Genomic DNA, 14,529 nt, shown 5'->3' with positions numbered 1-14,529 from the left:
CTGCCCGCTTAAACAACTCTGCAAGGCTTTCAGCATCAACAGATAAAAGTTTGAGGTGCGGCACATTGACTGTAGCCCCAACACAGTAATTACGCCCGTACTGTACAGCTGTAGAGTCACAGAGGTGTAGCTCTCCACAGAGTTGTGAGGGCTTGTGGTCTGGAGACAAAGCAGCCGCTGTCCTTGAGCTGATAAGGTTGGCAGGTCAGGTGTAAAGTAGAGGGAACAGCTAGATCTCTCCCAGAGTCATGATTGAGCCTCTTGGATTTTAGAAGCCAGGCAATGACCGGAGGCTCTACCGGACTAAGCAGAAACCCCACCTGCTGTTTGTATCGCTTGACTCTTGAGCAGCTTTTTAGCCCCATACCTCATGGCTACCTGCATTGGTGGACCAGTGAGTGGACCAGCTGCTCAGTCCCCCTAGCGTGATGATGTGGTGGTCCAGATGGCAAGATACTCTGGATCAGCTTCCAGGGTTGCCCGTTTGAGAGCTGCTGTGGCTTACAATGGAGGTAGAGGTATCCTTTTTAATTGTTTTGCTCCAGTGTGCGAAGGCTGGCTCTGCAATAGATGGGAGTAAGTTTTCAAAAAAGGAGGGGCTGACAGCTTTGTACCCCCTCTCGGTTCAAAACATTATGTCTTAACAAGGAATTCCTCGTAGCCTAGATGTGGCAGAAGTAGCTGGAAGAAGAAAGATGTACCAAAATTGTTGCTGTGTGGACTCAGTGCCTTCTCAGAGGTCTCTGCCATCGAGCCCTTTCCTGCCTTGCCTCGCTTTCTAATGTGTGCAGCTTCCCAGAGGAGGTGAAAGTAGCCCCTTCCATGAATCACACACACTGTGGCTGAATGCCGCTCTGCAGCAGCCACGAATTTCCCCTGCTCTTAACCTAGCATTTAAATGGTCCATTTGATTAATCATTTGTATACTGACTATCATACTCCCAAATTTCCTCTGAGTTGTACATACTGTAAAAGACAATTATGTCGCCACAGATTAAATAAGTGAATTAAAATGGAGTTGCAGCTTAATTTGACCTGTGATTTTGCTCTCGTTCCCTTTAGTGGTATGCACACCATTCCGGCAAATAGATGAAGTCATCCATGACAGCCGGTGATGAATTGCCATCGCTATACTGTATATTTTAATAGCCTCTCACTAATTTAAATTGAGCACCGAGTAAATTATAATTCAGTCACTTGACTGCTTGTATTTAACTTGACAACTCATCCTTATTTGTCCTGGAGGTGTAGGAGAGAAGTGGAGAAAATGGGCTCAGGTATTGCTTGTAGGGTTAACCCTTTCCCCTTGAAATGTTTTGTGTCGGAGTGATTGTAGACAGGGAAGTCATTGCTGTTGCATTTTAAGGTAAGGCAGAGGGCACAAAGTTACCTGTTAAAAATTTAGGAATAGGACAAACACCAAGACCTGTTATCCCTCCAGGCCCCTTCCTTAACACTCCTCATCTTGATTCTCTCCCATGCAAATTAATCTAAATATTAAATATCTGGATATAAATGCAAATAATAAATGCAAGCCCCAGAAGTGGGTCCTCTCGTATACTTCTGTGTTCAGGGTAATTAGAATTATGTGATTTGGGGACCAGAACTGAAGTTGTATTTAACATGATCATCCCAGACATGGTTCCTTTCAGCAAGCCGCAGTGAGTTCAGTGGAATTTTCTTACGGAAATGAATGAATTTAGGTGCACCTAACTCTGCATAGGATTTGGCTGAAATTTAATTCCCTGCATCTTCTTTGATGCCCTTAAATAATATTACGGTTAAGATGCACGTTGTTAGAAACACGAGCCTACTTCAAGCAAAACGGGGGCTCCTCACAATTGCTCTGCAGACATTCCACATGGCCAGCTACAGTCACAATTTTTTTGTAGTGCTGTGGAGAGTAACTGTGGGGCTGCAGCCAACCCTGTGGTGAGCCTTGGCTCGTGCACATGTTGCCGTCTGGAGCAGCTGCCAACATGAATGCCATTTCAAGTAAATGGATACAGCGTCCATCCTTTTATTAAAATCCATTCTTAAAAACCAGGATTCCTGTACTTCATAGCAGCTTAAAATCTTTCCGTCTCCGTTTCACATGTGAGCTGATGCAGGCAGCATCCTCTCTCCATGATGTCAAATCCAGCCAATATTCTGCATGTGTTCCTCCCATGATCAAGCTTTCGTGTCAGTCCAGAAAAGTAATCTCTATTAGATATGATAGAGGGTTAAATTTTGTTTCTGTTTTAATGGGGAAAATTGATATAGTGTTCCAGCAGGTTACTTTGTTTTAAGCTTTCTACCCAGGAAAAAAAATCTAAGTGAATATTGTTGGCAAATGACTATTGATCTGGAGAAGTGTGTTAAATGTTTTCTTGGCAGCCTTTCTATTACAGTTACAATTTAGTTTAGTGAGAGCTTTTATAAATAACCCTAAAGCAAATTCTTGATAGAAACTGGTTATGCTCTTTTTTCCCCGCTTAGACAGATGTCAATACTGTAAATTGTAGGCTAGGAAATGGGTTCCTTCTTTTTGTGTACGTGTTTTTCTATCAGATGCATGCTGCCATGGGCTGCAGGTTGTGTTAATTCTGCAAAGCATACTTGAACTTCAGGTTACTAGTTGCGTTCTTGAAGTGAGCAGGTGCTGCACTTACACAGTTTCTCCTCTGTATGGCCATTGTCTGTATTTATGGACGCCATGTTATTCTCCAGGGAGCTGGCTAGGGGCCAGAAGCATATTTTGCCAGGCAAATGGATTCCGTTGTGCACTGGTGGGCAAGGTAGGCCAGTTTCAAGTGGGTAGCTGTATTGGTGTGCAGTCAAAGAGTAAGATCTCGATCCAATAGTACCTTAAAGACTAACTGGATTTCCAAGGTATGAGCTTTTGAGAGCCAAAGATCCTTGGATCTTTAGGACCCGAAGGTATCTCTGGTTAGCAAGCAGGTATGAGCTTTTGAGAGCCAAAGATCCTTGGATCTTTAGGACCCGAAGGTATCTCTGGTTAGCAAGCAGGACTTCTCACTTAAAGAAAGCATCCAAGATGCATATTTAAATATTATGTAAATGCAGGGGCAGAATTCTAACTCCCCCCCCCCCAAAAATCAGCCCCCATTGGCCAGCACTTTTAATTAGTCATGATCCAGAATAGTTTGGTGTGCCATAAATACAAAGCAAGAACTAGAAATATGTACTAAGCTAGTAACTCTATACTCTGTTTAATGATGCCTATATCTTTTTATTAAAATTTAAAAAGAACTGATATCTAGTTTTCGAAATATTTGGCATCAATGCTGCAGAGCAGCATGGACCAGACCAAGGACATCCGAGCCATGCCCATGCCCCCTGAAGCTCCTCGGGGGGGCCATTACACTCAGGGCCCGAACACAGCACTCACCCTCAGCAGTGCTCATTGGGGGAGGGGCACTGCACCAGCTGGAGCAGCAGCAACTGGAAGGCAGAAGCTGAGGCTCGCTGCGAAGGTGCGGCCAGGCCAGGGGCATCCAGCCACAACATCATCATCAACTGTTGCAGCCTGCAACACAAGGGCAGGGCTTCCCCAGGCTCTTAGGGAGGCAACAGCTGGGGTTCTCAGCCTGGCCCACTCACCAGCAGGTGGGGAAGAGGGCAACTCCCAGATAGTTCAGTCAAGATAGATGTCGGCCAAGAGTTAGTCATTAGCTTTGTTTTAGGGGTTAACAACGTCAGAGGAAGTGTGAGTTATCTTGATTTGCCCCAGCAGTAGCCTGAATGGTAGCCAGTTGTCACTGGAACTGGAGGGGCAAAGGAAGGTGCCACTAGGGATGCTGAAACATCTGCCAATTCAGCTCTCTTCCTGTTCGCCGGTGGTGGTGGTCAGGTAGCCAGTTAATAGATGAGCTTCTCAGCTGTTCACAATCTGATTGGCTACTTGCAGCCATCAGAAGCCAACTAAGTCAGCTTCAGATCTCCTGCTAGGAAAATTTTGCTGAGTATACCCAGCAAAGGCTTGGGAGGAAAGCAGGATCAATATATAAGTTTTAGAACTTTTTACGCTCTTTCAGCATTTCTTCAACTATATATTGGATTTCTGCTGATTTTAAATCTTTGCAAATTTGCATTTATAGACTCTATGACATTGTTTATTTAAATGTCCTTGAAACTGACTGTGCTAACTAACACTATGTAGTCTGCCTTGAGTCTCAGTGAGAAAGGCGGACAATAAATAACATAAATAAGCACAAAAATAAAGATTCTCTATCTGGAGAAATAATATTTTAATTCTCATTTTCAGGTGATCCCTTTAGATATTACACTGGAACTACAGAAACAGATAATGTCCGAATTAGAAATTCTTTATAAGGTATGGTTGTGTAGCATTTACATCTTAATTTTCCTATTTTGTGATTTATCTTCGAAGCATATTAATAGATTCTCTTATTCTTTCTTTTTACAGTGTGATTCATCCTATATCATAGGCTTTTATGGTGCCTTTTTTGTAGAAAACAGGATTTCACTTTGTACTGAATTCATGGATGGTGAGTGAAGTGTGCTGCTATGTATTCTGAAAAAGCTTTGACTCTTTAAAAAGGTGTAATTGGGAAACCAATTGGAATGTTTGTTCAGCACGTATCCTAAAGGAACACAAAGCGCTTTCTACAGACAGTGCAATGTGCTGATACGTATATTTTTAAAGAAGATATTTGGAAAACAACCACCACCATTCAGAAGCCTTAACGCATCAAGCAAGCAAGAGTTGTGTGATTACTTGATGTTAAGTACGTTACATTTTCTTGAGTGGAGTTGCACTGACTTTTATTGAAAATTTAAATAGAAGAGAAATAAATGCTAGTTTATCTGTGGTTTGATACTTGCCAGTTCCATACAATCTGTCTTCACTGACAAAACAGCTGTTCCCTCTTTTAATGTTTCAGTCACCAAAACAGATTTTCTTTTAAAGAAGCTTACCCATTGTCCTTAGTGTGTGTTTGGTTTACTTCTAGACCACCTTTTTCACTGAGACTCAAGGTGGGTTATAGAGTGGTGTTGGAGAGCGCCCTCAAGTCATAGTTGACTTACGGCGACCCCTGGTGGTGTTTTCATGGCAGGAAGCTAACAGAGATGGTTTGCCATTGCTTGCCTCTGCAACCCTGGTCTTCATTGGAGGTCTCCTATCCGATTACTAACCAAGGCCAACGCTGTTTAGCTTCTGAGATCTGATGAGATCAGGCTCACCTGGGCTAGCCAGGTCAGGGCGGGTTATAGAGTACACAGAGAAAAAATGTAATCAAACAGTTATAGGCCATTGAATGGATTGTACGATAGGACTAGGAGTCCAAAACTGAACAAAGTGAGAAACAATGTGACCGCATAGTACAAGATACACAGTGAACAATGCAATTGAAGAATGCACTAGGACTGAGAATACAAAATTAAATGTTAATGTGAGCAGCCACCTGCTCAGACTGACAGAGTGCAAGCAGTGCAGAATGTGGGGTTGTGAAGGTATAGGCAATGCAATGCCCTGATCGGGACAGCCCAGGCTAGCCCAGTCCTGGAAGCTGAGCAGATTTGGCCTTGGCTAGTACTTGAATAGAAGACAACCAAGGAAGTCCAGGGTCACCACACATGTTGTCACAGAAAGGGAGGCAATGGGAAACTATCTCCAAATGTCTATTGTCTTGAAAACCCTGCAGGGTCACCGTAAGATGGTTGTGACTTGACCGCACTTTTTGCCACCAATGCAGTATCCCTTTCTTGCTCCCATGTGAATGAGCCCTTCAGGGCCATTCTGTCCCACTGCAGACCAATTCCCTTAACAGAATGTCTTCCTGAACATTCCCATTTTGTACATTTTGAGGAACGATAGTACTGTGGGGCCCTTCTTGACCTCCCAGGCAGGTTCTTCCATAAGGTGGGAGGCACCACAGAGAATTTGTGGGAGCAGACAGTTGCCAATATGACTGATTTACATGGAGGAACCTTTAAAAGTTTCTGTTCAGGAAGCCCAGGCAACCACGGTAGAGCATAGTGGTAGAGACGGTGCTGCTGGTTGGTTTGGAATGGCGTGAGAGAGAGTTCAATCCATCTCCAAAAGAGAGTCACATTGTGCTGGTTTGCCTCTGCAGCTTAGCCTCCCTTTTCATCCAATATCCGTTGTTTGGGAAGGAAAATAAGCACTCCCATGGTAGGTGTGACTCTAGGATCTCGTCCATCTCTTGGGTTGTGCAGTGGCACGGGCTGGGGTGGCAATATAACACCCTTCACTTATGTCAGTTAATTTTCTCATGCTTCAGACTGCTGCTTCCTCCCTGAATTGTTGCTTATTTAATTACAATTTTGTTTATCTGCAGCCCCATGAAAGAGAGGCTGCAACCTCTAACCTCTTTCACCACCCATTCCGCGTAACAACCTAATACTTTCCAGTCCCTTACACAGAGAATTACACATGAATGTCTTATTTTAGGATTCACACCAAGGCTATTGTTTAATCTCACCTATAAAAACATGGTATATGATTTTTTCTTCATAGCATCTAAAGAAGTATGCTCTGGCTCATGAAAGCTCATGCTGGAATAAATTGACTTTGTCTGTTGCCACAGGAGGCTCTTTGGACGTATATAGAAAAATTCCAGAACACGTGCTTGGAAGAATAGCCGTAGCTGTAAGTATATTTCTAACTGTAATTTATTTTATGTATATATATATATATATATATATATGCACACATATCCTTAAATACTTAGGATAGAATATTCAATGAATAGACACTAGAGATGGGCACAAACCGAAAAACAAACCAAAGTTCGTCGCGAACCGGGCCATTTTTCTGCTCACGAACCAGTGGTTCATCAGAGAGCATTTATAACAACCCGTGACAAACCTCTATGATTTTTAGCCCAGTTTATTTGGTTCATTTTTCAGTTCATCACTGCAGACAGCCTGGCGCCGATCGGTCAATTTCCTTGGCAGTGGGGCTGAGGGTGGGCTTTCTGCTGCCCCGGAAGTGATGTTTTCACGAACCAAACGAACTGGTTCACGAACTGGGCAATTTCGTGCTGGATTGTGGTTCGTGAAATGCGACAAACTCCAATGACCTACCATTTTCCTGGTTCATGCCCCTCTCTAGTAGACACAATAAAAATCAATACAGGAGTCCAATACCATTTCTTTCACACAACCTGCCAGCACAAGTGGAAGATTCAGGGGGGTAAGGGCTACCTTTGTCACGTCAGTCGCTAAATTCCATACGGCTTGGATTTTGCGCCCATCAAAATTAACAAAATAAATACATTTCAATATGCATATATAATTATCATTTGCACATTGCTCTGCCCTTTCTTTTAATCGTTACTGCATGATCCATTGTAATTACTGATTAAGATGTTAATTCTGATCTTGGCAGTGCTTTCATTGTGACATAACTTTCCTGTACAAATCCAGACTTCCCCAAAGAGATTCCATTTACATCTGGAGCAGCCTTCTATTACTCAGACCCTCCTCCATCTATCCCAGTGTGATGTACTCTGGCTGGCAGCTGCTCTTTCTCAGGTTTTAAGGCTAAGAATTGAAGCTGTGAACCCTTTGCAATGCCAAGCAAGCACTCTGCTGCTCAGTTGAAGTCCCTCCCATCTGATGATAAATAGTCCCCTGGCAGTGTGTTAGGCAGTGTCTAATTTACAAATACAGACAATTGGCGGTGGGGATCTCCACTTAATTGGTCGGATCCAGGCTATCACAGTTCCCCTCCACCCACAGGAGGGATCTTTGCATCCCCGTTATTTGCTCGACTCCCATAAAAAGCTGTTTCAGCCCCCAAGAATGGCTTGGGATGCAGCACAGGCTACTGCAATGAGAAAGGGGCTTGGAAATTCTCCCTGCTTACACTGGTGCAAGCTCCTGCTCCATTTGCTCAAGAGTAGCGATTTCCTGTTCACATGGCAGTCCCCCAGGCAGTGCCCTACAATGTTCCCAAGGGTCCCTCAATCTCCAGGAGCCTTTTTGTGAGATGCAGGTGGGCTGCAGAAAGAGAAGAGGAAGTGGCAAAGAGATTTCTACTGATGTTTGTCTGGATTGGACCAAAGTTGAACTATTCTACCATCATAATACTAACTGCAGATTTTGCAGACTCCAAGTCATGTATGTTCAAAAATCTCTTAATTTTCTATTCTGCATAAACTCCTCATGAAGATTTAGGGATATAATGGCGGAGAAATCTCCTCACTGTGTATTGTTGAAGGCTTTCACGGCCGGAGAACGATGGTTGTTGTGGGTTTTCCGGGCTTTCAGTGACACTGAGAGATCTCTGTCTTTTGGTGCTACACCTCTGAAGATGCCAGCCACAGCTGCTGGCGAAACGTCAGGAACTACAATGCCAAGACCACGGCAATACAGCCCGGAAAACCCACAACAACCATCTCCTCACTGTATCCAAAAACATCCAAAAATGTCTCATGCTCTGCAAGACATTTCTTTTGCCTTTGGGCAAGATCCACAACAGTGCTGACAGGAGTAAACTAAGCACATCTTGCTAAGTAGCTACCCATGACTGGTAATCTGGGCTGCATGTTACTCCCATTAAAGCAACACCTAGTGTTGCCTCATAGTAGAGAGTTAAATCAGGAACACTCAATCTTACTTCATTTTCCTTGTTTGCAGGACCTTATTAGATATTCTTGTTTTTCTCCCTTAGAAATATATATATATCATACTTTTCCATTTTGCATAAGTGCCCAATTAGTAACAACAGGTGAAATTCAAAAGAAAAGCTAACGTTGTAGCAGTATGTTTATCTTAATTCATGCCGTTAGACCAAGCCATGAAACATTTAATTTTTGCCAGTGCTATAAACCAGCTTCTGAATTTAATAAAGTTTAGAAAGATAGTTGTGGATTTTCTGGGCTGTATAGCCGTGGTCTTGGCATTGTAGTTCCTGACGTTTCGCCAGCAACTGTGGCTGGCATCTTCAGTGGCGTAGCACCAAAAGACAGAGATCTCTCAGCTGCTGGCGAAACATCAGGAACTACAATGCCAAGACCACGGCTATACAGCCTGAAAAATCCACAACAACCATCGTTCTCCGGCCGTGAAAGCCTTCGACAGTATATTTAGAAAGATTATTGGGATGTGGAAAAGTACTCATAGTGTTACATTTTGAAAATGCTGTGTTGCAGTAGATGCTTCCTTTCCCCCAACTATCCAATTTAGTCTTACACAAGTAAATAAATTTTGTCCTCTGCCACCTGGTACATATCCCATCTGCCGAGTACTAAAGACCGTAAGTATTCGATTGCAGGGTCATGCCTACATCCAACTGATTCATCTTTCTGTTTCCAGAAACAGCCAGCTAGATGCCTCTGGCTGTTCACAAATCAGACTTAAAGGTTTTATTCTGTTGGTTATCCCTAATATTTGGAGATATACTACCTCTGCATATGGAGGGTTCATCTAGCCATCTTTTTTATCTAATCTTTCTTAAAAACTATCTGAGTTGTGGTTTCCATCATGTCTTGTGGCAATAAGTTCTATTAATTTGTTGACCATTTAAAGCACTTTCATTGGGAGTCCTTAGCATACTGTCATTCAACTTTGTCGGGGGACTCCAAGTTCTACTATTTTATGAGGAGGAAGAAAATCCCCTTCCATTCATTCTTCTGGTATTGTTTGTAATATTATAAATTTATCTGTGTTGTTCCCCCCCCCCCAAAAAAAACCCTCACCAAAATAGACCCCAAAATTACTTCTGTAATTGGAATGTTAGATACACTGATCTAGAAATAGGCATTGTCTTCTCCAGACAGTCCGTATTCTGATAACAAGCCTAATTTGCCAGTTTGGGAGAGAATGTATCATAATTTTTAAGCTGGTGCCAACAAGAATGAAGTCTTGGTTGAATGTCATGGGGTAGAGTATTGCTGAACAATTGCTAAATTGAAGCGGGTCTTTGATAATTTTAAGTGGTTTAAAGCATAACAAAGTTATTCTGTAATGTACCATTTAATTAAATGCCTGTTTTCCACACTCATTATACATCAAGCTGACAACTGAAGTCCTTTAATCTAACGCAGACAGCTATTTAGGCCTCTTTCGTTGTAATTCGCAGCTCTGCTTTAGCTCCCCGCTTTAGCTGCCTGTGGGAAGAACATCTTTTCTTCTGATGCTCTCACTTTGGAGCAGTTCCAGATAGGCATGTTTTTTAGGCCCCGTGTAGCTTCCTGTAGTCTGTGAGAACTCTTGACTGGTTTATTTTTTTTTAGCTGAGAGTAGAAGTGTTTCATTTTCACTGTCTGGAATATTTGTACAATATTATTAACAATAATTGATCTGGCCTGTTGTAACCTCAGGCTTCTTTGTCGTTGTCAATGCCCCATGCATCTTGATAACAGCTATCTTGCAAGCAACTCATCCAGAGCCGCACAATGAGGCAGTGGCAAAGCTGAAATGAAAATATGCACAAATCTGACATTTACGAAAATGTCAGATTTTCTATGGCATTCGTGTCTTAAACAGTTTGAAATATGACTTGGATTGTTTTAAGTAATTTGAATCTTAACGCTGCAGTTCAGTATGATGAATGTGAAGAAGCTGTGGGCCACTTTGTGTTGGTGGGGAACTGCTATATGGGTGTTACCAAAACTCGTAAGCATATAGTTTTGATTAGAAAGTCCAAGTTTCTGACACGGATGCCTCCTGCGCAAGATGAAACCGCTCTCCCACTCGAACCCTGTCCATGCTGACAAAACTCAGTTGGATTATTACTGTTAGAATTGGCACCCCCTTTACCTCAAGAGTGTAAAAATGTCTATAAAAGAAATTATTTTGGAATGCTAGCAATGGAAATGAGATTTTAGAGAAACTGCATCAGCGGTGTCTGCAGATGGAGATTCCCATATAACTAAGGATATGCATGGAAGCATATCCGATATATCAAGGGAAATGTCTTGCTGATGCATCCTAAAGAAACAGTATTAAATATCAGCTTTCCAAGTTCAACACCTTTTTTTCTTTTTTCTTTAAAATCTCTAGATTCACTAGCATACTTTATTAGGAATACATTTTAAGAGAAAATGTTTGTGCAAAGGAATGGTTTCTCTGAATTCATACCCAGTTTTACTTACACTGCAGTCCTCCTAAGCAGAATTGTAACATTCGAAGCTCATTGACTTCTGTGGACTTAACACTGTTTATGATTGCACTGTTAAGCCCAGATTCTTTCAAGAGAGGAAACTGGAATAGAATCTACAACAGACTGGTTCTTGGATGATCTCTGCCGAAAAAAGAGATCTTGACAACCACATGTGCCCAGGATATTCCCTCCAGCATTCTTGCTTGATCTAAATCTGGGTTACCAATTGTTACAAAGATACCTTTTGCTGGCCACTTCACGTGTTTACTTCCCTTTCCATTCCTAAAGGAGTGACACCATATACTGTATTTTAAGTGCTAACGTTGATTGAAGTTTTTCCCAGCAAAAGATATGCACTTAAACTGTTAAGAGTGAGTGATTGACAGCAGATATAACTACTTTTTGTGTCAAGGCTTTGTCAAGTCATTGTTGTGAAACCTACTTTACTGAAAGCCAGCAATACCTTCTGGGGTATTCAATCAAAAGAGATTCTGTGCAGCATCTCTTTAACATAATGCTTAATACCTTTCGTCTACATTCTGAATTGGAAAATGGCCTCTCGTTTAGTGACAGTGAATAGCTGTGATTTCTGATCAATGCACAAGGGTTATGGGGCATTGTAGGACTTGTTGCTGTAAAACGCTCCTTTTATAAAGAAAAAGTTGAAATGGAAAGCAATCTGTTGTTTGGTTAACTGTGTGCTTTTTATAACCACTCGTTCAGAGGCAAGCCTTACTACAAAAGCATTTTATGAACTTGGATGGATTGTGGGCTTTGTCCCTTTAGATGTAGAGCATTCTTTTATTCGTTGTTAAAAATCCATAATTAAAAATCAATGCAAACAGTTTGCCCCTGTTCTGATGAGCAGAGTGATGCTGTTGCCTCTGTTGTGGCCCAGTTTCCTGATGTACATATGCAGAGAAAACAAAGAGGCCCCACTGCCTCGTGTGCGAAGGGACTCCATCTTGCACATACTCCACTTCTGTTATAATATTAGAAGGCACTAGTCTTGGCTTTCAAATTATCTCCAACCACCATGAGGACTAAAACATTTGCTTATTATATTTCAGAATCCTGAAGAATGGCTTTGTTTTCCAAAATAAAATGCTGTGGTTTCTAGACTCTGTCAGAGGCAGGTCTGAGTTGAGAAGATGAATAGGAGCATCCAGGGTCAAGTTGGGCTTTTAACTTAACAGGGAAGCTTCCAGTGGGCCCGTGCCCAGAAAGATTGGAGAGCAGATCAAGCCAAGTACCAACAGTGCTGGCAGCTCAACAGAAATGGCCTGGCTTGGCCCTAGGGGACAACATCAACAGTAGGTGCAGGCTTGCCCATCAATGCTGCCTACACCACCATTAGCTGGCTCCAGGTCAAGTGACCATATAGTGATCAATGCCCTCCCTGTGCCCATCATCGTCACCAGCTGGATCTGGCACTACTTATCTCCTTTGCCTCTGGTAACAGCAAAGTTTGCTAGAAAGGTTTTCTATGTGGAAATGCTGATCCAACAGAAATGAGACAGTAGAAGATTAAGCAACAAAAGAATTGGGTTGATTGGGGGGTTGTCACGTGCGACTAGGGAAGAGCAATATTACAGAATCAGGACCCAAATCGTCATGTGACCATTTTCACTGAGGGCAATTTAAACTGTAAAAAACTCCCCCCCTTGTTCCAGCTGACCCAAAGTGACATCATTGTGCAGTCCTGAGTTCCACCACTGACTTCCACCACCTCTTTTCCCCAGAAAAAAAGCCCTGAGCACATCTATCTTGTGAACATACACAACAGAATAACAGGCAAACTAAGCTTATTCGCCCATGGGGCGGCGGGATTAGGAATGGACAGTACTGGATAAGTATCTCTTCCAATAAGACTTCTTTGCAACTTAGTTCAAAACAAAATGCCCTACATTTTGCTCAGTTGTAGCTCAGTAGTCTTTCTCCATGGAAGGTACATTCCAGATCATCTGGAAGGAAGTCCTATTCCGTGCCTCCCTTCCCTTTTTTCTGTTATCCAGAGTCCTGTGCAAAATCAAACAGACCCATATCTGTTGCATTCATATAGCACTACACCGGCCCAGGCAACTTTGATTCAGCACTCTAATGTTCCTGGCCTGTCCCTGGTTCTTCCACTTCCCAGACGCAGGAGATTCTCCTGTGCCAGCACCCTTTCTTTCCTTACAATGCAAAATCTCGGCATCTCACAGCATGACTCAGACACATGTAGATGATTTCTTTCCTGAAGTCATAATAAACATAATGATAGAAGCGAGGAAACGTTACAGCAAAAACAGTCACTTGAGTTGCTGTCACTTATGTCCCGACCAGGGGTCATTTCGTAGAAAAAGAGCTTGAGGAACTCATTAGCATAACTCATTAGCATAACTCATTAGCATATGCCATGCCTCTTGCCATCACCAGAAGTGTGTCATTAGTTTAACTGATTTGCATATGCCACAGCCCCTGACATCACCTATTCTGGAGGTTTTGGACCCAATCCTGGCCATTCAGGGCCAAAATTGGGTCCCAGATGGCAAAAAAGGGCTGAAAATGGCTGAAAAGGGGCCCAAAATGGTCAGGATCGGGCCTCTGATGAGTGGGAGAGTGATCCACCACCCGTCAGAGGCCCAATCCAGGCCAAAACAGGCCCAAAATGGCCGAGAGCCAGGTGGGTGGGGCCACCTGACATGTGACCTCTTTGGGGAACTGCTGGAACTGCGATCCTGTGCGTTACCCCTTGAAATGAGCCCTGGTCTCAACTCACTTTTCTTAAAGATAAACAGTGACAAAATGGTCTTGAGACCCAACTGAGAATTCATACCTAAAGTGGTTACCCAGTTCTGTGTTAACCAGTATATAGTTTTACCAGTCTTTTCCCCAAATGAGAGCAAACCTCCTACTCTTAAGGCTTATGTTTCATCGTTTTATTTACAAAGAACTAAAGAATTCAAAATAGATTCTCACTGTTTCGTCTGCCACGATGGACTTCAAAAGGAACGCAGAGCCTCAGTCTCTATCCCAAATGAATGATGTTCTGGATAAGGCTGAGTTATGTTCTCTCAAAGGGTCAGTGTCTGTTGTGAGTTGATGCTCATTTCACTGGGGCTCAGGCATCCTCAGATGTCCTTCTTGAGTGGGTCCCAGCAGAGAACATATATACAAAGCTGCCAAGTGGTCTTTGGCCTCCACTTTTATCAAATGCTGCTCTCTCGATGTCAATCTCCAAAAAGAGGCAGAAGTGAGCAAGACAGTATGGTATGCACTGCTCAGCTGAGAGCCTGTGCCCCTACCCATTTGGTAAATGAGGTTATTAATCTCCTGGGTGGGACTGTACAGAGAACAGCCTGCTGAAAGCATGACTGTGCTTACCTATGAATGATGTTCACGGAGTGGTCCCTTGTGCCGTTGTGTATCCCTGCCGCCTTCTCACT

At 42.8% G+C, this 14,529-nt stretch overlaps 1 protein-coding gene across 3 annotated transcripts in view; it reads left to right on the top strand.

The window, feature by feature from the left end:
* Positions 1–14,529, top strand: part of MAP2K5 (mitogen-activated protein kinase kinase 5) — a 192,855-nt gene that overhangs the window by 66,290 nt on the left and 112,036 nt on the right. For all 3 annotated transcript variants that reach the window (XM_055002633.1, XM_055002632.1, XM_055002634.1), the window contains 3 exons: positions 4,271–4,339; positions 4,433–4,514; positions 6,579–6,640. In XM_055002633.1, the coding sequence (XP_054858608.1) occupies positions 4,271–4,339; positions 4,433–4,514; positions 6,579–6,640 (213 nt within the window). The remainder of the gene's footprint in view (positions 1–4,270; positions 4,340–4,432; positions 4,515–6,578; positions 6,641–14,529) is intronic.

The sequence above is a fragment of the Eublepharis macularius genome, chromosome 18 (assembly GCF_028583425.1).
Source record: "Eublepharis macularius isolate TG4126 chromosome 18, MPM_Emac_v1.0, whole genome shotgun sequence".
Lineage (NCBI taxonomy): Eukaryota > Metazoa > Chordata > Lepidosauria > Squamata > Eublepharidae > Eublepharis > Eublepharis macularius.
Note: the sequence above shows the minus strand (reverse complement) of the source record. Positions and strands in the feature narration are given on the sequence as shown.